At 46.9% G+C, this 26974-nt stretch overlaps 2 protein-coding genes across 5 annotated transcripts in view; one reads left to right on the plus strand and one right to left on the minus strand.

Moving 5' to 3' along the window:
• Positions 1-3087, minus strand: part of DRC3 (dynein regulatory complex subunit 3) — a 62203-nt gene extending 59116 nt beyond the window's left edge. Inside the window, exons 1-2 of one of the 2 annotated variants that reach the window (XM_030211156.1) lie at positions 3021-3087; positions 2283-2367 (exon numbers count right to left, since the gene is read on the minus strand). The gene's annotated coding sequence lies outside the window, so the exon portion shown is untranslated. The remainder of the gene's footprint in view (positions 1-2282; positions 2368-3020) is intronic. The other variant, XM_030211157.1, reaches the window with a different exon arrangement.
• A 747-nt stretch (positions 3088-3834) lies between these two features.
• Positions 3835-26974, plus strand: part of TOM1L2 (target of myb1 like 2 membrane trafficking protein) — a 112302-nt gene continuing 89162 nt past the window's right edge. For all 3 annotated transcript variants that reach the window (XM_030211338.1, XM_030211335.1, XM_030211336.1), the window contains exon 1: positions 3835-3910. In XM_030211338.1, the coding sequence (XP_030067198.1) occupies positions 3859-3910 (52 nt within the window). In that variant the 5' untranslated portion in view covers positions 3835-3858. The remainder of the gene's footprint in view (positions 3911-26974) is intronic.

Genomic DNA, 26974 nt, shown 5'->3' on the forward strand with positions numbered 1-26974 from the left:
GCTGCCAACATGGTGCAGGCAAGCACTAGGAACACTGCCTCGATGGAAATTTGTGCGCCTTACATTTTGAGCAGAGCTTGACTGCCTCGGAAGGAGTTGCCATCCTTAGAGCGCCCAATGCAGGGAGACAAGTACTCATTCCCTGGAGGACCCCTCCCCCAAATTAGGCACCGAAAGCTCCTCTGTTGATGCAAACTAGCTGACACAGTAAAACTCCCTTGGCAGTTTCCCTGATTTGTTTTTTTTTTTTTAAATTAAGGAAGGACCTGCTTTGTTTGTTTTTTTAAATAGAGGACGAACCTGCGTTGTTTCACTATAGACTGGCTCTTAAGGCACAGTTAAATTCAGTGCCCTCTATCTCCACCTACTGGCAGATGGGCATAACCCACAAGTCCTGGATTGATCTGTGCTAAGCTAAGGAAATTTGTATTTTTTCATCTTAATTTCTCAGTGAAAAAAGGAGAAAAAGAAAGGAAAGTGGGAATAACAGATTGTATAACAGGAAGCAGTCTAGTGGTTAAAGCAATGTACTGAGAACCAAAGACGCCAAGGTTCAAATCCTGCTTCTGCCATCAATGTGACCTTGGGTAGGACACTTTATCTTCCATTTCCTCAGGTACCTACTTGGACTGAAAGCTCTTTGGGGCAGGGCTATATTGGGGGCAATTCTATAAGTGGGCATCCCAATGCCATGTGGCGAGAGCCTATTTCTATAACTGCATCTGGGCACCTGGATCCCATTATAGAAAACTAAAGTAACCTGTAGGGCTATTTCCCTGTGAGCCTCACTCTGCTGATCTCAGCCTGTGTATACAACTATGTCAAGATGGAGTCTGTGAACTAAGACCCTGCACTTCAGTGACCAAGCAGATTCAACTTTCTGTTTGTGGCAGAGCTCTGCTTGTGGTAAATAACTGGCAGGTCTGGAAAAACTCAAGGATATGCAGTGGGCTACCTGACCCTTGCACCTCCCTGATGAGCTACAGGGGGTAAGGCCATGGTGCCAGCGAGAGACGGGAATGCATACCAATGTACCAACTGGAAGATCAAAAAGGTTTTTTTCTTGCTCAGGGAAGGAGCTGGACAAGATCCTGATTGGTTGCTGTCTGGTCACCTGGGAATCAGGGGCCAGAGAGCGGGAAACAGAAGAAGGACAGAGAAAAAGGACAGACAGAGGAGAAGGAAGCAAGGGAGAATTTGTCTGGTTCTACTGGAAGAAGGGTAGCTGGCAAGAAGACCAGCGAGACCTGAAGTGGTCCACAACCTTGTGAACTGACCATCTGAAGAAAGTACCTGTTGGTTCAGCTCTACCGGCCAGAGAGACTGTAATCCTGCATGCTGCAGAGAGCCTGTGCTGTTTCCTAAGACGGGGACTCGCTGTGGAAAACAGCTGGAGTCTAAAAGGAAAAACCTGTGTCCACTTCATCTGAGAGACCACCTAGGGTCAGCTCGGTGAGAATTACAGGGATTTGTTTCCTGTAGTCGGGGATTAGCTAGTGGGTTCTTACCTCAGCAAAGGCGGGTTAGACAGAACTTTGTGATCAGGAAGATGTGCTGCTAACTGTATTACTTCATGACCTAGTCAGTATTACTAATCAGGATTGTGTAATAACCTAGTAACCAGTGATATCAGTGCTTTAGTTAGACAATACATTCTACAGTTGCTTATCAGCATAAGGGAGCTACATTTGTACAGCTGAGCTGTAGTGTAGGGTGTATTATTCTATTTTCTTACCTATATAATAAATTAATATATTTCACAGCAGTGACTTTACTTTTATTCCAGTTCTCTCTAACAGAAGAAAAGTTCTGGTGTAGGCCCAGAACAGCCAGGTTCCTTTATAATATATAACCCCTGGACAGAGCTAGGAAGTTGGCTTAGCCAGACTTCTGTAAACGGAACCTGGGAATTACTCATTGGGTAGCTTTGCCCAGAAGAGTTATTCACCTATAAATGCTTACAAACCTGATATTGTTGCACCTAAAATCTAGGCGCCCGCAGTTACACCAGCTGTAACCGTAACCTGTAGTAACTGTGGATGCCTAAATGCACCAAGAGTGCACGTAAATTGCTGTGTTCTCTAAGTTGCATGCCTAAGGGGCAGCCCTGCCCATGTCACTCCGACACTCCACTCCTGTGAATCCCCCACTTTACAGTTATATGCTATGCCACTTATGTGCACCAGGGCCACCACAGCCAGCCCCCCCCCCCCCCATGCTGCCGCTGCTACCCCTCCCCCCCACACACACACACTTGGGACACTGCCTCCCGCCCCCGTTACCTTCCTGCATCTGTTCTTCCTTCACTCTGTCACTTTCCTGCTCCCGTGTGCTGGGACATGGGTTATCACGGTAATCATCAGGGTCCTGAGAAACAGAAGATAGAGGGTACAGAATCTTCTGAGGCTGGGACAGGGGAATATTGTCGTCCGTCCCCCCCCACCCTTCCCGTGCCTAGGTGAACTGCTGCCACATATGTGTGTTAAATGTAAACTTGCCTGCAAAAATGCTGGCATTCTGTAAATTTACATATGCAAGGGGCATGGGGTCAATTCTGTAAACCGGCACCTCATTTCTGGTGCCCCGACGCAGCACAGGAAGTGTTAATTCTGTAATGGCATCAAGACATCCTGATGCAATTATAGAATACCAGCACAAATCCCGCATTCGTGCGCCAAAAAGAAGGCATGCCTACTTATGCTAAGTCGACGTATAAGTAAATGCGCCATTCAATGCGCACATTTTATAGTAATCCATAATATGCGCACATTGGTGCCTGATATGCCCATGTCCTGCCCGTGTTCCTCCCCCTGTGCACCAGGTCCCAATACACGCTACACCACTTACAGATTAGCGCTTAGGGCATGTGCTTATGAGGCCAAAATCTGCATTTATGCACACCATGTATAAATGAAGGTTTGCTGTAGATACAGTTGCCCTGATAGTACCTGCGAGGTGGGCGTTCACATTGGTAGTACATGTGGGGGAGGGGAGCATTGACTGTCACGCGCACAACTCACAGATAATAATTTACGCGTCCAAGTCTAGACTTGCCCTTATTGTCCCTGAGTACGTCCAGGAGCGTTCTAAAAATGATAAGTATTATTAAGAAGCAACAAGAAGAACCAGGTGACGCAAGCGAGGTCTCCAGGAAAGGGGGGCCGGGAAGAGCAGGCCCGGTGTTGGACCCGCGACCTCAGGTGGTGGATGAGGGACGGTCGCTCGCGCTGCTTCCGGTGAGAGAGAGGAGGCCGCAGGCAGCAGCGTCGCGCCGTCGCTAAGAGACACGTCACGTGACCAGGTTTCCTTTAATTAAAACAAACAAAAAAAAAGGCAAATGTAGAGCAGAAAATAAAAACTCCGAAATGTATTACCGATTCATAGATAGATTTAAAAATAACACGTGTAAAACTTAATAAAAGTATTAACATGATCCAAAACAGAAAAGAAAAGAAAACTGCATCATTAGCCAATCAGAACTCCAGGTGTCTGTGACCTCATAGACTCAGCCGCGGTGTTCACCAATCGGAATGTGGGAAACACCCCGGACTGGTCGGGCGCGTTCTCTAGCGTGAGCCTTCGACCAAAGAAATACTAAAGCCCAATGAGAAAAGACACCGGGGGCTCGAGAAAGGTGACGGACAGGGAAAATAACGAATTGGAATTCCATTACGTGCGGTGGGCGGGGTCCGAGAATGACAAGGCGTGACGGACGTGCAATGAGGAACAATCGGGCAGAAGGGCTGCTGGAGCTGTCCAATTGGCGGCTCGAGTGGGCTGCGCTTCGGCGGTGGCTCCTCCCCCTCGGGAAAGAGAGCCTGACAGAGGGGCGGCCGACGATTGTTTGTTGTCATCAAGATGGAGTTTCTGCTCGGGAACCCGTTCAGCACTCCCGTGGGCCAGTGTATCGGTAAGGAGCCTTTCCTCTTCCCCGCCCACCCACGTACCGAGGAGGGCCCCGGGCCTGGCCTTGGGGGAGGTGACAGGGGTCCGAGGATGGGGACTGAGAACTCTGCGCATCCCCAACGCCGAGAGAGGCCCCGGATCGCCGGACAAACAGACAGGGGGACTCGGTGACACTGACGGAGCTCAGGTCGGACCAGGGGACAGGGATTGACCTCATGACGCTGACAGAGCTGAGGACCAGGGGGCGGAGACTGGCCTCAGTGACACTGACAGAGCTGAGGACCAAATGACGGGAACTGACCTCACTGACAGACCTTAGAGCTCTGGACCAGGGGGTGGGAACTGACCTCGGTGACACTGACAGAGCTGAGGACCAGGGGGCGGAGACTGACCTCACTGACAAACCTTAGAGCTCTGGACCAGGGGGTGGGAACTGACCTCGGTGACACTGACAGAGCTCAGGACCAGGGGGCGGAGTCTGACCTCAGTGACACTGACAGCTGTGAACCAAATGACGGGGACTGACCTCACTGACAGACCTTAGAGCTCTGGACCATGGGGTGGGAACTGACCTCGGTGACACTGACAGAGCTGAGGACCAGGGGGCGGAGACTGACCTCAGTGACACTGACAGGTCCAAGAGCCCTGAACCAGGGGACAGGGATTGACCTCATGACGCTGACAGAGCTGTGGACCAAATGACGGGGACTGACCTCACTGACAGACCTTAGAGCTCTGGACCATGGGGTGGGAACTGACCTCGGTGACACTGACAGAGCTGAGGACCAGGGGGCGGAGACTGGCCTCAGTGACACTGACAGAGCTGAGGACCAAATGACGGGAACTGACCTCACTGACAGACCTTAGAGCTCTGGACCATGGGGTGGGAACTGACCTCGGTGACACTGACAGAGCTGAGGACCAAATGACGGGAACTGACCTCACTGACAGACCTTAGAGCTCTGGACCATGGGGTGGGAACTGACCTCGGTGACACTGACAGAGCTGAGGACCAAATGACGGGAACTGACCTCACTGACAGACCTTAGAGCTCTGGACCATGGGGTGGGAACTGACCTCGGTGACACTGACAGAGCTGAGGACCAAATGACGGGAACTGACCTCACTGACAGACCTTAGAGCTCTGGACCATGGGGTGGGAACTGACCTCATGACGCTGACAGAGCTGAGGACCAGGGGGCGGAGACTGACCTCAGTGACACTGACAGGTCCAAGAGCCCTCAACCAGGGGGCAGGGATTGGCCTCAGTGACACTAACAGAGTTATAGATCAGGGGACAATGACTGACTTCAGTGACACTGACACAGCTCAAGAGTGGGGTCTAGGACTGACCTCAGTGACACTGACAGACCTTAGAGCTCTGGACCATGGGGTGGGAACTGACCTCGGTGACACTGACGGAGCTGAGGTCGGACCAGGGGACAGGGATTGACCTCAGTGACACTGACAGAGCTGAGGACCAGGGGGCGGAGACTGGCCTCAGTGACACTAACAGAGTTATAGATCAGGGGACAATGACTGACTTCAGTGACACTGACACAGCTCAAGAGTGGGGTCTAGGACTGACCTCAGTGACACTGACAGACCTTAGAGCTCTGGACCATGGGGTGGGAACTGACCTCGGTGACACTGACGGAGCTGAGGTCGGACCAGGGGACAGGGATTGACCTCAGTGACACTGACAGAGCTATAGACCAGGGGACAATGACTGACTTCAGTGACACTGACACAGCTCAAGAGTGGGGTCTAGGACTGACCTCAGTGACACTGACAGACCTTAGAGCTCTGGACCATGGGGTGGGAACTGACCTCGGTGACACTGACGGAGCTGAGGTCGGACCAGGGGACAGGGATTGACCTCAGTGACACTGACAGAGCTGAGGACCAGGGGGCGGAGACTGGCCTCAGTGACACTAACAGAGTTATAGATCAGGGGACAATGACTGACTTCAGTGACACTGACACAGCTCAAGAGTGGGGTCTAGGACTGACCTCAGTGACACTGACAGACCTTAGAGCTCTGGACCATGGGGTGGGAACTGACCTCGGTGACACTGACGGAGCTGAGGTCGGACCAGGGGACAGGGATTGACCTCAGTGACACTGACAGAGCTGAGGACCAGGGGGCGGAGACTGGCCTCAGTGACACTAACAGAGTTATAGATCAGGGGACAATGACTGACTTCAGTGACACTGACACAGCTCAAGAGTGGGGTCTAGGACTGACCTCAGTGACACTGACAGACCTTAGAGCTCTGGACCATGGGGTGGGAACTGACCTCGGTGACACTGACGGAGCTGAGGTCGGACCAGGGGACAGGGATTGACCTCAGTGACACTGACAGAGCTATAGACCAGGGGACAATGACTGACTTCAGTGACACTGACACAGCTCAAGAGTGGGGTCTAGGACTGACCTCAGTGACACTGACAGACCTTAGAGCTCTGGACCATGGGGTGGGAACTGACCTCGGTGACACTGACGGAGCTGAGGTCGGACCAGGGGACAGGGATTGACCTCAGTGACACTGACAGAGCTGAGGACCAGGGGGCGGAGACTGACCTCAGTGACACTGACAGAGCTATAGATCAGGGGACAATGACTGGCTTCAGTGACACTGACACAGCTCGAGTGGGGTCTAGGACTGACCTCAGCGACACTGACAGACCTTAGAGCTCTGGACCATGGAGTGGGAACTGACCTCGGTGACACTGACAGAGCTGAGGACCAGGGGGCGGAGACTGGCCTCAGTGACACTGACAGGTCCAAGAGCTCTGAACCATGGGACAGGGATTGACCTCATGACGCTGACAGAGCTGTGGACCAAATGACGGGGACTGACCTCACTGACAAACCTTAGAGCTCTGGACCAGGGGGTGGGAACTGACCTCGGTGACACTGACAGAGCTCAGGACCAGGGGGCGGAGTTTGACCTCAGTGACACTGACAGCTGTGAACCAAATGACGGGGACTGACCTCACTGACAGACCTTAGAGCTCTGGACCATGGGGTGGGAACTGACCTCGGTGACACTGACAGAGCTGAGGACCAGGGGGCGGAGACTGACCTCAGTGACACTGACAGGTCCAAGAGCCCTGAACCAGGGGACAGGGATTGACCTCATGACGCTGACAGAGCTGTGGACCAAATGACGGGGACTGACCTCACTGACAAACCTTAGAGCTCTGGACCAGGGGATGGGAACTGACCTCGGTGACACTGACAGAGCTCAGGACCAGGGGGCGGAGTCTGACCTCAGTGACACTGACAGCTGTGAACCAAATGACGGGGACTGACCTCACTGACAGACCTTAGAGCTCTGGACCATGGGGTGGGAACTGACCTCGGTGACACTGACAGAGCTGAGGACCAGGGGGCGGAGACTGACCTCAGTGACACTGACAGGTCCAAGAGCCCTGAACCAGGGGACAGGGATTGACCTCATGACGCTGACAGAGCTGTGGACCAAATGACGGGGACTGACCTCACTGACAAACCTTAGAGCTCTGGACCAGGGGGTGGGAACTGACCTCGGTGACACTGACAGAGCTCAGGACCAGGGGGCGGAGTCTGACCTCAGTGACACTGACAGCTGTGAACCAAATGACGGGGACTGACCTCACTGACAGACCTTAGAGCTCTGGACCATGGGGTGGGAACTGACCTCGGTGACACTGACAGAGCTGAGGACCAGGGGGCGGAGACTGACCTCAGTGACACTGACAGGTCCAAGAGCCCTGAACCAGGGGACAGGGATTGACCTCATGACGCTGACAGAGCTGTGGACCAAATGACGGGGACTGACCTCACTGACAAACCTTAGAGCTCTGGACCAGGGGGTGGGAACTGACCTCGGTGACACTGACAGAGCTCAGGACCAGGGGGCGGAGTCTGACCTCAGTGACACTGACAGCTGTGAACCAAATGACGGGGACTGACCTCACTGACAGACCTTAGAGCTCTGGACCATGGGGTGGGAACTGACCTCGGTGACACTGACAGAGCTGAGGACCAGGGGGCGGAGACTGACCTCAGTGACACTGACAGGTCCAAGAGCCCTGAACCAGGGGACAGGGATTGACCTCATGACGCTGACAGAGCTGTGGACCAAATGACGGGAACTGACCTCACTGACAAACCTTAGAGCTCTGGACCAGGGGGTGGGAACTGACCTCGGTGACACTGACAGAGCTCAGGACCAGGGGGCGGAGTCTGACCTCAGTGACACTGACAGCTGTGAACCAAATGACGGGGACTGACCTCACTGACAGACCTTAGAGCTCTGGACCATGGGGTGGGAACTGACCTCGGTGACACTGACAGAGCTGTGGACCAGGAGGCAGGGACTAACTTCAGAGACACTGACAGGTTCAAGAGCTTTGGATTTGTGGGAATGGGACTAACCTCAGTGACAGTCCTCAGAGCTGCAGATCTAAGTCAAAGACTGACTCTAGTGACAGGCTTCAGAGCTCTGGATCCTGGAATATGGACTGACCCCGTTGATAGGCCTTAGAGCCGCAGCTCCAGAGGTGCAGGGCTGACTCTAGAGACAGGCCTAAGAGTGCTGGACTTGGAACAAGACTGACCTCATTGATAAGTAAGGGACTTTTGGGCCCACTGGGTCAGGAATTGACTATAATGACAAGCCATAGATCTCATAGCAGTGACTGAATCTCAGTAAAACAGGTACAGGTAAAGGTGGTCCCATGTAAACAAGTGCCAAATCACGACTGACACGAGGGCTGCCATTTGCATGATGGTTTCCTAGCAGACTGTTAGTGAGGTGGTTTGCCATTTCTTTGCCCAGCCATCTTTACCCCCTGGCTAAGACTGGGTACTCATTTACTGAGCAAAAGTGGCCAGAGGCTGGCTACCTGACAGAAATCCTGCCAGTACAGGGTTCAAACTCAGGTCGTGGGTACAGTAGGCAAGCAACCTACCACCTGCACCGCTGTTTGTATGCTAAGGAAGGGGTTTTGTAAGTTTTTCTGCCAGAAGGATGACATGCTTAGAATAGATTCCTTTTTATGTTAATTAATGACATGTCAGCAAAGTCTTATTGAGATGAATGTTTTAAACAACAAAAGGCAAAGTTCTTCTGAAGACATCTTCCTACCTTCTGGTTCAGTGTCTTCATCACTTTGCAGACAAAGTTTCTGTTTATAATACTTTACTTATATTGATCAAACTTTGATTTTTAATATGGGTTGTGTTGCTGAATGATACAGGAAAGATGTAGACTGCTGTCACCCTTACATTAAGGGGTCCTATTGAGGACAGTTTGTCCTGTGTCCTAGAAATGGGTATGAAACTGAGTTCTAGTATCTACAGAGTGATCTTAGGAAATAAAATGCCTTCTCTAGTACTGTAGAGGAGTGTGGTAGCCGTGTTAGTCCACTCTTAAGGTTATCAATAGAAATCAAACAAAATAAAACATGGAAAAGAAAATAAGATGATACCTTTTTTATTGGACATAACTTAATACATTTCTCGATTAGCTTTCGAAGGTTGCCCTTCTTCGTCAGATCGGAAATAAGCAAATGTGCTAGCTGACAGTGTATATAAGTGAAAACATTCAAGCATTACTATGACAGTCTGACAGGGTGGGAGGATGGGGGTGGGTAGGAGGTATGCATGGGGACATCAAAGCATATCATTGATATTCTAACAGGATGGGTGTGGATAGGTGAGGGGTGGGGTGATCAACAGAGACATACAGCTTTATGGTTTATAATGGGCTTGGAACCCCAGGTCCTTGTTAAGTCCTTTCTGTTGGGTGTTAAAATATTCAATCATTCTGACTTCAAAGGTCTTACGTTCTTGTATGGTTTTAAAGTTACCTTTCAGGATTCTCACTGTGAAGTCACTGGTACAGTGTCCTGGTCCTGTAAAATGCTGACCAACAGGGGTGGGAGCCCTACTGGCACCAGTATTGTTCATGTGTAGTACTGTAGTAAGAATCTGAAGAGGAGGTACTTTTGTTGTTAAACACTTGGTGGCATTTCCTTGTTTCATTTATAAAAGAAGGCAGGAATACTATCACAAATGTATAAGCCCTTATTGAGATGGTAATTCTATAAGGGGCCCTTAGCTGTAGGCACTAGGAAAGCGCCTATTTGAAGCTTATTCTACAAAAAGGCGTCTGCTTTTCTTTATGGACTTGCTAGTGTAAGTGGCCGAAAACACACATATAATCAAGGTACAGATACTTCCACTAGCCACAGAACTCGGGGGCCCTGTTTATTTATTTGTTTGTTACATTTGTATCCCACATTTTCCCACCTTTTTGCAGGCGCAATGTGGCTTACATAATACCGTTACGGCGTTTGCCAGTTCCGGTATGAACAAATACAAGGTGATATTGTGGTAGATTAGGTTCATGTAGGGTAAGTATAGTGGGGGAACTTAGGGAAGGAAGAGATAGAAATGTCCATTTCGGTTTTTGGTTTCATTGTGTCGCAGGTGTCCAGGTTTTTATGTTGGGTCGGTGGGGTATGCCTTTCTGAACAGGTTGGTTTTTAGTAGTTTACGGAAATTTAGGTGGCCAAACGTAGTTTTTACTGCTTTTGGCAGTGTGTTCCATAGTTATGCGCTTATATAAGAAAAGCTGGATCCGTAAGTCGATTTATATTTGAGTCCTTTGGTGATTGGGTAATGGAGATTTAAGTATGATGGTGCTGATCTTGTAGTGTTTCTGGTTGGCAGGTCTATGAGGTCTGTCATGTATCCTGGGGCTTCGCCGTAAATTATTTTATGGACTATTGTACAGATTTTGAAAGTAATGCGTTCTTTAATTGGGAGCCAGTGCAGTTTTTCATGGAGGGGTTTGACGCTTTCAGAACGCGTTTTTCCAAATATAAGCCTGGCTGCTGTGTTTTGGGCGGTCTGAAGTTTCTTTATGATTTGTTTACTAAGGTTCGCTAGCGTTTATAGCGTGTGTTAAAAATTAGCATGTGCTAACCCTGTAGATGCCCGTAGGAATATTATGGGCATCAACATGGTTAGCATGCACTAAAAACGCTAACACACCTCTAGCATGGCTTAGTAAACAGGGTCCTTAGATTGTACAAGACTATAAGATTATACACGCTGCCCATGTGAGTGCCCATCTGCTGAGTACGACACCAGTGTATCTAGGCATGTGCTAACAGATTACCATATACGTGAATAGATGGCTAGAACCGTGCTTCTCAACCTAGCCCCATCAGGTTTTTAGGATATCCACAATCAATATGCATGAGAGAGATTTGCATGCACTGCCTCCTTGGTATATAAATCGATCTCGTGCATATTTATTGTGGATATCCTGAAAACCTGATGGGACTAGGTGCCTGATGCACAAAGCTTACCGTGCCGTTAACGTTTGCTTTAGACTGGTTCTAGCCAGTCTAAAGCAAATGTTATTTAGCGAGCAGTGCACAGAGGGGTTTTCCGTACCTCTGTGTACCCTTAGCAGCCATCGAGAACCCCTCCTCCCCCGTGCAAATGAGCTCATTTGTATTTTTTTTTTTTATTTTTTTTTTTATTTGCTTTTTAAAACTTACATTTCAAGTGATAACACTTGTAAAGAAATACAGATAGGCATGAGTAATGCAGATAAATAACAACCAAAAAATTTTTTGTATATAATCTTCTTTAGACCACAATATAAAGAGGGGGGTAGTTTAAGCAATTCTTCTAGGAGAAGGAAAACCACATAACACTAATTAAACATATATATAGCTTAACACGCCTATCCAGACATCAACTTAAATTAGCCCAATATCAGATACCAAGTTACTGACTTATTTTTTTTAAATCTATAAATGCTTTCAAATGTTCAGGATTGAAGAAGATATATTTAAGCCCTAAATATTTTATCACACATCTACAGGGATAGTTCAGATAAAAGGAGGCTCCTATTTCTAGGGCCTCCTTTCTAATTGCTAGAAATGCCCTTCTTCTTTCCTGTGTCTGCTTGGCAACATCGGAGTACATCCATATTTTCGCCTGTATATGTCTAAAGAATAGTCTTTTGACTGCTTCCAAATCTTGTTCAAAGATAAAGGATACAATTAAAGTATTTCTTTCAGAATCCTCATTTAATGAGGACTCTAAAAGTTCCGTTAGGTTCAAGTTTTGTCCATTTTTTTTCTTTTGTGACTCTATGTCCATTCCTGGTTCACTTTTCTTCTTTTGTGGAATATAATAAATTCGATTAATTGGAGGAATATGTTCTGGGGAATATTTCAAGACCTCTATCAAATATTTTTTAAAAGCTTCTAAAGGAGAAATCCCAGCAGCTTGTGGAAAATTTAGAAATCGCAAGTTTAATCTACGATTATAATTCTCCAGTTGTTCAAGCTTCCTATGTATAGCAGCATTATCCTTTATTAACATGGTAGAAGTTCCTTGAATCTTTTCCACTTCAGTTTTAAACTGAACCATTTGGGTTTTAGAGTCAGTTTTAATTGTTTCTATAGATTTAGAAAGATTGTCAACAGTACTCACAAGTGCTGCCATACTTTCCGTTGAGTCAGTAAGTTTGGTATCAAGTTGTTGGAGAGCATCCCATATGCTCTCTAAAGTTACCGTCTGAGGTTTAATCAGAGAAACTCTGTAAGTTTGATAGCCTCCGTCGGTTGAACTCCCTTCCTGACCTCTTGCTTGGGAAACCCCTTCGACGACTTCCGTTTCTGGGATCCCAATAGGAGAGGGAGGACCTTCGGGCACAGGCGGTATGTTGGGCTCCCGGGGCGAAAGAGTAACATCAAGCCCCAGGTCTCGTAGCTCTCCCAGCAACGAGACAGCAGGGCGGCTCCCGGTAAAAACTTCTGGAGTCCTCACGGTGAACCTTTCGATTGACGGCTGCGAAGGGGAGGAGGTCCTGACCGCCGAGGCTCCGGTCTTAACCGCTCCTTTGCGCTTCGTGTGCGGCATAATGGTAAAGTAGAAAAAGATTTATTTCGCTGCCGTCGTCTAGAGCTCATTTGTATTTTAATGAGTATTCTGGGGGATGCACAGTTCCAGAGCAAGTAGCTCTAACGAGCTAATTTTATGGCTCTGAAGCTGTCGGAAGAGCTGCTTGTGCTCCCTACCTGTCTTCCCCCCCCCCCCCCCCCCCATGAACCGGGCAGCTGCAAAGGCTGCCTGCTTGTGTTTCCTACCTCTCTCCCCCCCCCATGAACCCACTGCAGGCAATTTCCTGGTGGTCCAGTGGACCTCAGATCCCCCCACACCTGACCTGGCACCCCAAGTGCTCCTGCGACAGCCCCAACAAAATTCCCTGGTGGTCCAGTGAACCCCAGACCCCCCTTCAACTCCTGACCAGCCCCTGACAAAATCCCCTGGTGGCCAGTGAACTACACCCCCATTCCCAGCAAATAACCTTGGTGGTCTAGAGACCCCCCCACCTCCTCCCCTACTCTCCCTGGTACCTTAAAAAAAAAGTTGGGCAGGAACAACAGCTCCTCGCTCCTGCCTTGGTGCAGCCATTTTCAAAATGGCAGCACCCAGACCCTTCCTGGTGCATTCTGGGATGCATTAGGTGGGGCTTCTCCTTACATGGTGTTTAACCCCATCCGGTGCATCCCAGAATACACCGGGCAGGGACTGGGCACCGCCATTTTGAAAGTGACGGTGCTGAGGCAGGAGGGAGGAGCTGTTGCTCCTGCCCAACTGTTTTTTAACGTACCAGGGAGGGAAGGGGGTTGCTAGACCATCAGGATCTTTTGCTGGGGAGATGGGTGCAGTCCACTGGACCACCAGGGGATTTTGTTGGGGGGGGGGTGTCAGGAGACATTGGGGGGGGTCTGGGGTCCCCTGGACCACCAGGGAATTTTGTTGGCGGGGGGGTCGGAGGGGGAGTGGGGGTCCGGTACATCGGAACTGTCAAATGCATTTGACAGCTCGAGCTCGCAAACAGTCAGTAATGCACAAAGAGAGATCCGTGCATCTCATTTGCATGCGATCCCTTTAGTGCATCACTTGCTGTTTGCGACTTGCTAAAGCTTAGCAAGGCAGATGTATTTTACCGCTGCCTTTGTGCCTTGAGCCTTAGTTGTGCCTCAAGGACTGGGCTGAGACCCACTGGACTAGAATACAAGCATTTATATGCGTTCTTGCCGCCCAAAATTAGATAGCTCTTTAGAGAACTGCCCTCATAGATACTTTAACTTTCCTTTGCATTGATAAATTGAAAATTATCTTAGAAATTGACATCAAAATTTGTTGTTAGGATTAACAAAGGTGAAAAATTGCGAATTGTGTTACTCCATTTGCAGCTTATTGGTTTTAGTGGCTGATACCCCGCTTTTCTCTGGTTTTATGGTTGGTAAAGTTGCTGTAAATATATTTTTGGTCAAATTGTGTGCGAGTTATTTTGAACATGGATGAGTCGATATTCTAAAGCGTTTGCATTTTAGCAGTGGCCACTAGGGGGTGAGTTGTATTTATGGTGCCAAAAAAAGCGCTGTTCTGTAAGCCGTGCTTAAAGTTAGGCTCAGTTTATAGAATAGCACTTACGCCATTTCCACCAGCTGTTGCGTGGTGCATATCTTCACACCTAAATTAGACGTGTTTCCCCTCTTATTCTATAACTGCGTGTGTTAGGAATGCCCCGTGTCTCCCATGACCTTCCCATTTCCGTTTCCCCTTTTTGAACTGGTGCGTAAAATGTAGGCATGGATCCCGCATATATTCCAATTAAATCTAATTAATGCCAATAATTAACAAGCCAATTAGTGCTAATTATCTCATTCAATTAAATTGGGTGTGCGCCCAAATTTGTGTGTGCAGTTTTTAGCGACTTTTAGAGAATTCAGAGGTAAACATATAAACTCCTATCCATGAATATTCAGCGAATGCTGCTGCTGAAAACTCGTACAAATGATCCCGGCACCATCTGAAAGTGCCGGGGCACAGTGTGGGTGTTCCACCTAACTCGGTAGATAGCCAGGAATATTCTACCTTATCTGTTATAGCTATGCTTTTTAATTTAGGACAGTTGCTATAAATAAAAGTGCATAACTAAAGGATAGCCCCAAGAAATAGCAAGGCAGACAATCTGCAAACTCCAAGATGGAAGACAGAAAAGCAGATCAGTGGTAGATATGTATAAACTTTTTTAGTGGTGTTTCATGAAAGAATATTGCCGGACACAGGCCGTGTTTCGCCCAGCAGGACTGCGTTAGGGGCTATTGATTGAACTGTATTATAGGATGCTTGTGAAAAAATAGTTGCATATTCCAACAGTTGGTGTCTTGGTTCACGCTTTCCATTTGTTGTAAGTAAGGTCGTGCCTTGTTTATAGGAATACGACCCATGCTGGTTTTTTCCTGACTTTGATGCAGTTGATTAACACCATCTGCTTTTCTGTCTTCCTTCTAAATAAAGGATAGCGGCAGGGGTGTATAAAATAATGAGTGGAATGGATCGGGTGGATGTGAAGCGACTGTTCACGCTATCCAAAAATACTAGGACTAGAGGGCATGAGTTGAAGCTACAGTGTGGTAAATTTAAAACAAATCGGAGAAAATTTTTCTTCACCCAACGTGTAATTAGACTCTGGAATTCGTTGCCGGAGAACGTGGTACGGGCGGTTAGCTTGACGGAGTTTAAAAAGAGGTTAGATAGATTCCTAAAGGACAAGTCCATAGACCGCTATTAAATGGACTTGGAAAAATTCCGCATTTTTAGGTATAACTTGTCTGGAATGTTTTTACGTTTGGGGAGCGTGCCAGGTGCCCTTGACCTGGATTGGCCACTGTCGGTGACAGGATGCTGGGCTAGATGGACCTTTGGTCTTTCCCAGTATGGCTGTACTTATGTACTTATGTGGACTGACCATTCGGGCAACCGAGCAGTGCTCGAGGGTCCAGAGGCTCTAGGGAGCCCAGAGGCTCTGCCCTGATGCCTGTCGCACCGCTGGTGATCTAGTGGCTTCAGCGGGAGAGAACTTGTTCTTTCCTGCCTGGCCTGCTGAAGTCTCACGAGACTGTTGAGACCCGTGAGACTACCATGGGAAATCTCAGCTGCCATTTTGAAAATACAGCAGCACCAGCGGGGGGGTGGGGGGTGGGGGGGTGGAATAGCGGCAGCACAGTGGGCAGGAAAGAAAATGCCTCCCCGCAGAGGCCACCAGACTACCAGGACCCCTCAGGTAGGACCGAGGCAGCGTGGGCGTCAGCTGCAGCGTCAGGGGGGGGGTGTCAGGCAGCGGCCAGGCAGGGGGGTCTCATTGCCCAGGGGCCCAGACCATCCTCAGTCCTCCCTGGATATTGGTGGCACTCAGCTCTGTCAGCACCACTGATGCACCCATTAGAAACTGCTGAAAGGGTGGTAAGGGCTCCTGTGGTAACAGCCATGTGCTAATGGGGAAGTTAGCATGTGGACATTTCAAAAAAATAAGGTAAGGCACTAAAAGTGACCACAGCGCGTGGAAAATCCATGCGCTGACAACAGAGCCGGCCACTTTTTAGTGTTGCTTGGTAAAAGGATCCCTTAAAGTTATGCTTAGAAATTTAGGCCTGCCATCCGTTTGCCTACATTTAGGAGCCTGGTACTGAAAATTATTCCCCACCCTAAATTCACCCCGTTGCTGCCCACTTTTTATTCTCCTAAATCTGAGGAAATTTAAGCCCTCACTCTATTTAGTTTTCAAAGAGGCCAGTTGGAGCATTAATCTCAAGGTTAGGCATCTCATTTCCTTTGAATATTGAGCCTCTGAGTTTGATCAGCTCTTTTTATCAAACCCATAAAAATTTCCTATGTATAACAATCTAAGGGCCCTGTTTACTAAGCCGTGCTTTAGGCGCGCAAATGTTTTAGCACGCACTGAAAATGAGCACATGCTAACGCTAGAGACACCCATAGGAATATCATGGGTGTCTGTATTGGTAGCGCATTCTAAAAAGTCAGCACACCTACCGTACAGCTTAATAAACAGGGCCCTAAAGGAATAGTCCTTCCCAGGGCCTTTTTTGAAGGGGTACTGGCACCTTTTCCATTGTCTGCTAAAATTGACCCATGGACCCCAAGTTTTAATGAAAGAGCTCAGGCTCTACACACCAATTCTGCCCTGTCATAGATTCCGTGACTGGTTGCAGGGGCCCTGACTATTGTCGGGTGGGTCCCTCAGTGATTACCCCACCCCTGAAGGGTGGCCTGGAATTTGAGTACGGGCACTTTTTTCGCTAGAAAAAATGCACTGGTCCTTCCATACTGTGCAGCACAGCATATCAGTTCAGCATCATTTTCTCTCAGTAGAAGACAGCAACTATTTATTCTGTGACTTCTGCAGTTGAATCCTTCTAGAACAAAGTGTAACCTGTAAAATTTCCCTGGAACAAACATTTGGTCCTTAGGGCAGGAACCTTTTCCTCAAACAGCCTGTATTTCTCCCCACAGGAGGTCTTAAAATAATGATCTGATGCTGTAGGCCCATTCCCTTGGGTCTTTCTCCCATTCTGATCAGCTCGACTGGAATATTCCTGTATAGTTGATGGTCTGTAGTGCTTCCTGGATAAGTGCAGGAACTTTGAGAACTGTGTGTTTGCTGATTTCTCCAAAATATTTCTTTTTATTGTGAAATTGACTAGAGCAATAGAAGAGGAGCTAGAAGTGAGTCTGAATCTGTTCTCTGAAGAAGTGCTGTGGCTTGCAAGATTTTATTGTACTTTGTTGGAAAAACAACTCCTTTGTCCTGGTATTTAGCAGATTAAAATTAACACAGGGAGAAGAGTTTTAGTGGGAAGTGGCTTGGTTTGCAAAGATCAGACCCCTTTGACAAGTTATTTTGTAAGAAATTGTTGGGGCTTTTTGTAGGTTTTTTTTTTCCTCAGTTCTGTGAAATTTTAGCAAACCATTTGATAGTCTGGTCACACTACCAAACAGTAAATGGAGTTACTTAATAAACTGGGCGCCAGGAAAGTGTATAAAGTTTTAGGCAGATCAAAATGCAGAGAATTAGGAGGTTAGAAATATCCAAGCATTTCTCTATAATAGGAATCGTTATGATGGTTTGTCCTTGAATCACACTTGAGCCAAGTCCTATAAATGTGTGAGGGATAATGGGTGGCATGGAGCTTGCTAATGGCTCATGACCCCTATCAACAGAGTTTGATATTTATTTTCTCAGCCAGTTTGTGGCATGTTACCCTTGTGCCCATGCTGAAGACTTCCTAAGGAAAGGGATCAATTTTTCAAAGGGGTGTAGCAGATCCCGAGGTGGGAAGTGTGCACATTCTTGCCGGCCAACTCTGGGGTTACCTATTTAGGGCCTTTTGAAAATTGTCCTTACAGTATATGGGTTGAAATGTGTGGCTGCTTTCTGTGACATACATTTCAGTGTGGAGAGACACCCTGTCATCCTGTTCAGTGTGTGCCCCTCCCACTTCCACACCTCCTGACCCATGCATGCCCCTCCCATGTCCTGACCCACCCCTGACCTGTCCATGCCCCTCCTACATCCACACCCCTGACCTGTCTATGCCCCTCCCATACCCCTGACCTGTCTATGCCCCTCCCATACCCCTGACCTGTCCATGTCCTTCCCACTTTCACACCACCTAAACTTTCCATGCCCCTCCTGTTTCCACATCCCTGATCCATCCATGCCCCTCCCACAGCCACACCCCTGAGCAATGCCTCTCCCATTTCCTCATCCCTGACCCATCCATGCTCCTCCCATGTCCTGATCCACCCCTGGCCTGTCCATGCCCCTCCCACATCCACACCCCTGACCTGTCCATGTCCCTCCCACTTTCACACCACTGACCTGTCCATGTCCCTCCCACTTTCACACCACCTGACCTTTCCATGCCTCTCCCGTTTCCACATCCCTGATCCATCCATGCCCCTCCTACATCCACATCCCTGAGCTATGCCCCTCCCACATCCATTCCCCTGACCCACCCATGCCCCTCCCACTTCCACACCCCCTAGCAATTGCACGCTGATAATGAATATGTGTGTAACTGCTAATTAGTGCCAATTAGCATGTTAACTCCAGTTATTGATTTTAATACCAGTCTGTGCCTAATTTAACAGTTAATTTAGACGTGTAACTGGCAGTGCTCCATGACCTGCGTAAGCAATTCTGCCTGCTAAGTGTGAAAATGGGAGCAGAAGATTATAGAATTAGAGGGACAATGTATAGAGAAACACAAAACAGCAGGTACATAAAGAAAGAAAATAAAAATACAGCAAAGTATCTTTATTACATACAAGTGTAAAGACATCAGATATAAAAGCAGCATTGTGTCTTTCATCTAATAGTGAAAAAGTCAACGATAGTTCAGATGCCCAATGAGTTTTGGCCATCGCCTGCCTCAAGGAACGTATTCAAAGAGATGTTGCTGCTTTCATATGTTAAATATGTATGTTTTAAGTTCTTGTGATTTGTTTTTATACTGTATGTAATGATGCACTTAGTTCACTTCTTATTCCTTATCTTATGTATTATTATTAATATTATTATGACATTTGTATCCCACATTATCCTGAACAAGCCCAGCTTCAATGTGACTTACATTCAAGAAAAAACATCAAAAATATAATACAGTCAGATAATTATAACATTATAAACTTTATCTACTCTCTTGGTATCCAGTCAGCATGGTGTATTATTTATTTATCTGCTGTTTTGTTTTTTTGCCTCTATTTTGTGGGTCACGGCCCCGGAGATGGAAGCTATGCGTTATACCACCATAACTAGTGATTTTAATTTGTGTGGAAGCAGAATGGGATGTAAAAATTTCACTGGGAAATTTAAAAGAAGCCAAAATATAGCACTTCCAATTGCTTTGTTCTGCTATCGCTCTAGGAAGATCGTCTGTATTCCTGAGTTTGAAAATAGTTCCTAATGTAACACACTTTTTTTGGAATGGTGCTTAAGATATGGCTGTAGTGCAACTTGGCTTAAATTTATTAAGATGCATTACCACATTACTGAGTATGATTTACCACTGGTCCCATGTTATGGAATATGTTAACGGCATTAGCATGCAGCAGCTACGTTAATGAATCTAGTCCTTTATTACTTGGGTAGGCCATAAAGTATACTGATTTTAATATTCTGCATCTAGGACCTGCTGTATTTCACAGGTCTCACAAGAGTCAAACCAGGGGCATAGCCAAACTTCGGCAGGAGGGGGGTCCAGAGCCCGAAGTGAGGGGGCACATTTTAGCCCCACCACCACCAACAACAACTTTGACCCCCCCCCCCCCCGCCGATGACCCTGCCGAGAGTCTCGTCCCCCTCTCCCGCCACCAACCCCGACCCCCGCCAGCCGAGGTCCTCTTCTGGCACAAGGCTTCGTTCTGTTTCTGTGAGTCTGATACGGCTGGTGGGGGTTGGGGTCCCTCGCCAGCAAAGGTAGCCGACGGCAGCAGTGGGGGGAGGGTTGGCGGTGGGGGAGGGGTCGAGAGGGTCATCGGCAGGGGGGTCCAGGGACAAATCTATATGGGCCCAGGCCCCCGTGGCCCCACATAGCTACACCACTGAGTCAAACTCGGGCTGCCAATTCCTGCAGTCATATTTCTTGAAGTCTGGCCTTAAGCCATTGGTTGACTAGTTGGCTAAGGTGTGTGGTTTGGTTTGAAGAGGAACCCGCTACTCATTGATTTTTCCTTTGATCTGTAGTTTTTTTTAATTTTATTTTTTTATTTTTGTTACATTTGTACCCGCGCTTTCCCACTCATGGCAGGCTCAATGCGGCTTACATGGGGCAATGGAGGGTTAAGTGACTTGCCCAGAGTCACAAGGAGCTGTCTGTGCCTGAAGTGGGAATTGAACTCAGTTCCCCAGGACCAAAGTCCACCACCTTAACCACTAGGCCACTCCTCCAGTCTTCAGCAGTCTCAGCTGCACCTTGTTCCCCAGATTATCTGTGTGGGGGGCACCTTGGTTACTGTAATTCACTGTATCAAGGGTTGAAACCATCCAATTTTAAGAACATGTCAAGTTGCTTTCTGGCATAAAGAAATGTGATGGTTTCTTTTCCCCTATTGTATACAACAGAGCACCGGCTCCTCATCACTTATACCCTATAGGACAGCTTGTTCACTTTGATCCTTTCAACACAACCTGCTTGTCTGTGTACATGCCTAGAGCAGGGGTTCTCAACTCTGTCCTCAGGACACACCTAGCCTGTCAGGATTTCAGGATAGATATGAAATAGATTTGGATGCATGAGATACAATTGGACATAGTGCATGCAAATTTAAGCAAATCAATTTCATTCCTATTCACTGACTGGCTGCGTGTTCCCTGAGGACTGGGTTGTACTAGGTCAGGGGTAGGCAGGTCAGGTTTTCAGGATATCCACAATGAATATGCAGGAGATAGATCTGCATACCAAGGAGGCAGTGCTTGCAAATCTATCTCCTGCATATTCATTGTGGATATCCTGAAAACCTGACCTGCCTGCGGCTCTCGAGGACCAGAGTTGCCTATCCCTGTACTAGGTGTTGCATCTTCAGCGTGCTTGCTCCCACTGTTTGAGATTTGAGGTCTGCCTCTTGACATACATCTTAAGATATTTAAGTCTATGCTGAAAACCTATTAACATAGTAACATAGGAGGTGACGGCAGAAAAAGAACTGTACGATCCATCCAGTCTGCCCAACAAGATAAACTCATATGTGCTACTTTACCTTGACCTTGATTTGTATCTGCCATTTTCAGTGCACACACCGTAGAAGTCTGCCCAGCACTAGCCCCGCCTCCCAACCACTAGCCCCGCCTCCCACCACCGGCTCTGCCACCCAATCTCCGCTAAGCTTCTGAGGATCCATTCCTTCTGAACAGGATTCCTTTATGTTTATCCCATTCATTTTTTAATTCCGTTGCCGTTTTCATCTCCACCACCTCCCTCGGGAGGGCATTCCAAGTATCCACCACTCTCCCTGGCTTTTCCTCTAGCTTAGGCCCCCTTGCGAGTCCCATTTGCTGCGCCAGATTAATTGCTGCTGTGTTTGGTTCGCTTCCCTCCTTACTTTGCATTGAACATTATAAGCCTTGATTATATTTAGCTTCCTTATATGACTCCCGAGTCTGTTTCTCCCCTGTAGTCAGTTTGTCAAACTGTAAACAGCTTACATTTTTATGAATGGCGATATATCAAATTGAGGTGAAAAGTGACATTTACTGCCCTCCAGTCCACACCATTAGCACTGCTGACTGACTGGTAACAGCAGCCTATTTTCCATTCTTCCTGTCTTCCACCTCTGCAGTGCACCCAGCTCAGCCAGCCCTGCCGTGCAGACTAGATAGGCCATATGGTCTTTCTTTGTCCTCAGTTTTCGTGTTTCTGTGCATCTCTGTGCTTACTGTTTTGTGGGTAAGAAATGAAGGCATTTGATTGGAGGATATTATAGTTCTAATGTGTTATTCTTCCTGTCTTGACCCTCATTGTAGAACTGCAGCATTGTTCCAATAGTGTGTTGAGATTAATTTTGTTTTTATTTATTTATTTATTACATTTGTGCCCCGTGCTTTCCCACTCAAAGCAGGTTCAATGCGGCTTACATAGTAATTGGGATTACAAAGTATTGGTGGAGAGAAATAAGTTGAGTATTATCGGAGTAATAAAAGAAATAGGAATATAGAAATACAGGGATAAGGGGAGTAGGAGAGGTATGAGCAAGGGTAAGTGAGCAGTTGGAGGGTAGATGAGGCGGAGGGGAATGGGCAAGAGTGAAGGGAGTAGGAGAAGTATGAGCAAGGGGAAGTGAGCAGTTGGAGGGTAGATGAGGCGGAGGGGAATGGGCAAGAGTGAAGGGAGTAGGAGAGGTGTGAGTAAGGGGTAGGTGAGCATTGGGGGAGGGGTCGATGGGGCGAAAGGGGATAATGTGGCGGGAGATGTAGTCTAGGTCCTTGTCATTGTCTCCTGGATATGTGATGAATTTTAATACTCTCTTCATAATTTGCTTGTATATGTAATGTACATGTCATATAACACATTCATGCAAAGTAATCTTTTATGTTTTTGGATTTACCTTGTTAGCCGGAGAAACGGCCAATAGCAGTGTGCTGGAGACAGCAGAAAAAAACCTGAACCATAGAATCTAATGGCAGAAAAAGACCCCGAGGGACCCATTTACTTCCCAATGCAATTCCATTAGACCCCCCCATTGCTATCCCCCCACCCTTATTTCCTGGTTGGATCACTCTTTAATTTCCTTTTCAGCATCACAGCAATTCTTTGAGCCACCCTTTTTGCGGTTTCAGTTCCACTGTTATTCCTCCTTTTTCCCTTTGTTTCCCCCTGATTTTGTTCCCTTACCAGTGTCTACTCAGTCTTTCCTCTGGAGCTCCCTTCTCCAGTCAGCAGTGGACACATTCATTCTGCATTCCGGCTCCACCCAGAGCACTAGAAAGCCTTGGTACAAAGGGGAAGTTATGTCAAGCAGAGTGGTTTGGGCAAATCTGGGTCTCCTGTCTCTACAATTACCATCAGCTTCTATCTTTCTATCGTTCTGTACTCAGGTCTCTTAGATGCCAAAATTTCTATCCTGCAATTCTGAGCGAGTTACGCTTGAAACATACACAGCATTATTAAAACAAACTAAAAACATATAACATACTGACCATACGGAGTACCAGCTCCAACAAATATCGAGAGCCTCTACAAAAATGTGCCTTCAGTCATCCCCTGAGCTACAACAGTTGATGTAGTTCTGCTGGAAGTGAATTCCACAACATTGAAGAATGTTAATTGTTCAGTCGGACTATTCTAAAAGATGGAACATCCAACAACAATTTATCAACCTTGTGTGGGGCTGATGTATTATTAAACAACTTGCCAGGCTGATAAGAGCTTCATTGTTCAAAGCCTTATGAATCAGTGAGAGAACCTTAAATTTCGCCCACCATGAGATTGGAAGCCAATGAAGCACTCTCAGCAATGGGGAGATGTGACCATTTTGGCAACCCAAACAGGATGCGAGCCATATCATTTTGTGCAATTTGGAGGGCTCTAAGCATGTAATTTGGAAGTCCCAAGTATAAGGAATTTCAGTAATCAAATAGAGGTATAGCAAATCTTGAACTACAGATCTAAAATTAGCAAATCCTTTCAGTCTTCTAGTTTAAAAAAATATTTTGAATTACATTCTTGATCTGTGCTCTTAAAGACTAATCGCCCTAATCAACTTTTTTCACTAGTTTTCCACCTTTCATCCATTACTCCTAGATCTAGGCTCCCTAATGATCTTTCTACTTCTGAATTTGCTAAGCACTTTTCATGTAAGGTTGAGTCTCTTTGCTCTTCCTTCCCCCTTGCTAGTCTTCTACTAGTCCTTCCTTTTCTCCACTCTTCGCCTACCTGAGCGCTGTCCTATGATTATTCAGCTCTCTTACCTTCATCCTTGCGATCTCAGTTTAATCTTCCAGCATTGATCACTTTTAGTAAACTGATTGCTTCATCTGAAAAGACAGCTTGCTCTCTTGATCCCATTCCCTTCTCTGCGAAGGATTACAATTCTTTTGAATGGCCGTGTTCCCCTGTCCATGGTTATGGTCTATGCAGGTCTAGCCTCTGGCACTGTCCCCTCCCCTCTGCTTGGAAGACAGCAATAATTGAAGCAATTTTGAAGAAACCCCCCTCTGACCTGTCTGTTTTAGCAAATTACAAGCCAATATCAAACCTTCTGTTCCTTGCTAAACTGATAGAACATGTTGAATTTTCTCAATTATTGCAACATGTTGAAGCATTTCATGTGTTTCACCCTTTCCAATCAGGATTCCATACAGGACATTCAATTGAAACTATTCTTTCCTCCCTTCTTTATGATCTCCATTCTGGATTCCACTGTGGTAATGCTGCTTTATTGCCCCCCCCCCCCCTTGATCTTACTGCAGCTTTCGACCTGGTGAGCTACTCTCTCCTGGTATCCAGATTTTCGTCCCTTGGTATCTTGGGCTTTGTTCTTGACAGGTTCTCTTCCTTTCTTAATAACTGTTCTTTTCAAGTCTTCTTCTTCCTACATCTACATCGGACCCTTTTTCTCTCCCCTGTGGGGGTTCCACAAGGCTCAATTTTGTCGCCTCTTCAATTTAATATATTTCTTAGCCTTCTAGCTACCCTGATCCAAGAATCCTCCCTTAAAACCTATATTTTTGCTGATGATATTTTACTGGTTTCCATACAGGATCCTTACAGTCCTGATCTTTGTTCATACTCTGCAAGCCTGCCTAAATTCTGTGGGCATTTGACTCACTGCCAATTGTCTCATGCTTAACCCACAAAAAACTGTCACTCTTTGGGTTACTGGTCACCCTTTCTGTCCCTTAGCGGTCCATTACTTGTCTGGTTCTTCAGTAACCCTGGTTAACTCCCTCAAGTATCTAGGTGTGACCTTAACCACACTGTTATCCTTCGACCTTCATTTCTCTTTGGTCATTAGGTCCTGTTTTTGGGCCCTACATTTTATCCATTCACTCGGCCCCTACTTAGGCACAGTGATATAGCTAGACAGCGAATTTTGGGGCCTGAGCCCAAGGTAGGTAGGCACAACATTTTCTCTGCCCCACCTACCCCGGAATCATACAACTCAATATAAGTACTTTAGCTAATTAGGGTCTCCAAGCTCCATCAGCTGAAGACTTCCTCCGAAGGAGGCCAGAACTCCCTTTTACCAAATTTGACAGACAGACAGCAGCAGCAGCAATATCCCTGAGCCACTGATGTCGGCCCCCCATGCTTGCTTAGTTGTTGATGACTCAAGCGTGCTGCCACCAACTACAGAGCTTGGTAGAAGGGAGTTCTGGCCACCTTTGGAGAAGGTCCTCAACTGACAATGCTTGGAGATCCCCACCAACTACAGCAAGGGTCAGGGCTGGTGTTAGACATGTTAGGGCCCCTCCAGATCCCCTCTCTTCCCTGCATCCCAGCCACCCCTCTGATCTCCCCATCTGTTATTACTATCACACCGACAGATCCTCACCAAATACAGAACAAGGGATCATAAAAATTGAACTTGGTGGCTTGTACTGCAACACTGGAGAAATAAAAATAGAAATGCATTTCCTTTTCTACTGAACACAGTACAAAGACATCTGCTATGCACATTTCCCAAAACTAACATATTATTTGAGAAAGCTTACAACTTTACAGGTCTATCCCTCCCGAGATTAACAGCGAGTCTCTCTGACTAGTGTATTAGCAATCTGTTACTTGATGTCATTTCATTCCTTAGATATGATTTTTATCAGTTTTGATTTTATATTGTGAACCTCTTTGTTATTAGTTTAAAGAATAGTGGTATATCAAGGATAATAATAAACCATAAATATTCCATTTAATACATTCAAAATAAAACTCTTTTTTTTCTACCTTTTTTGTCTGAACATTTTAATTTTCTATCATGTTGGTTCCAGTTTCTCTTTTCTGCTTTCCCGTCTGTCTTCTGCTAATTCTTCTTCAAACATCTGCTGTCCATTTGTCATTTCTCCTCTCATTTGCACTCACTACACCTGCCTCTGACATATCAGTCTTTCTTCTTTAGCTCTTTCTTTCTTTTCTTTTCTTCTCTGCCTGTCTCCACTCAAGTTTCACCCTCTTTCTCACTCTTCTCCTTCCTTTTACTCTTCAGCTACCTATCAAATTCCATCTCCTTCTCTTACCCACTATCTCTCCCATTCTCCATCTCGCTCCTTCCCCAGCCTTCCATTTCCTTTTCATCTTTAATCTACCCCCCATTACCATTTTTCTATCCACTGTCCTCGTCTCATTAATTTCCTTGCCGCCTTCTCCCTTCCCCCGCCTTTCCCACATGGTTTCACTATTCTTGGCAACTTACTCCTTCCACCCTTCTAGCCCAGCAACTTCGCCCTCTTTTTCTCCTTCCCACCCTCATAGTCTGACATCTTCCTATCCCTTCTATCTTCCCTTCTGCCCCCCTCCCTTGTGGTCCAGCATTTCTTCCCTTCTCATTGCTAGCTTCCAATGAGAAGCTAGCAATGCCCTGGAGATAATTGGATCCAGCAATGCCCTGGATCCAATATCTCCCTCTTTCTCCCTTCTCCCTCCTATTCATTTCTCTCTCCCTCTCCTCCACCACCAT

This window comes from Microcaecilia unicolor, chromosome 8, assembly GCF_901765095.1.
Source record: "Microcaecilia unicolor chromosome 8, aMicUni1.1, whole genome shotgun sequence".
In the NCBI taxonomy this organism is placed as follows: Eukaryota; Metazoa; Chordata; class Amphibia; order Gymnophiona; family Siphonopidae; genus Microcaecilia; species Microcaecilia unicolor.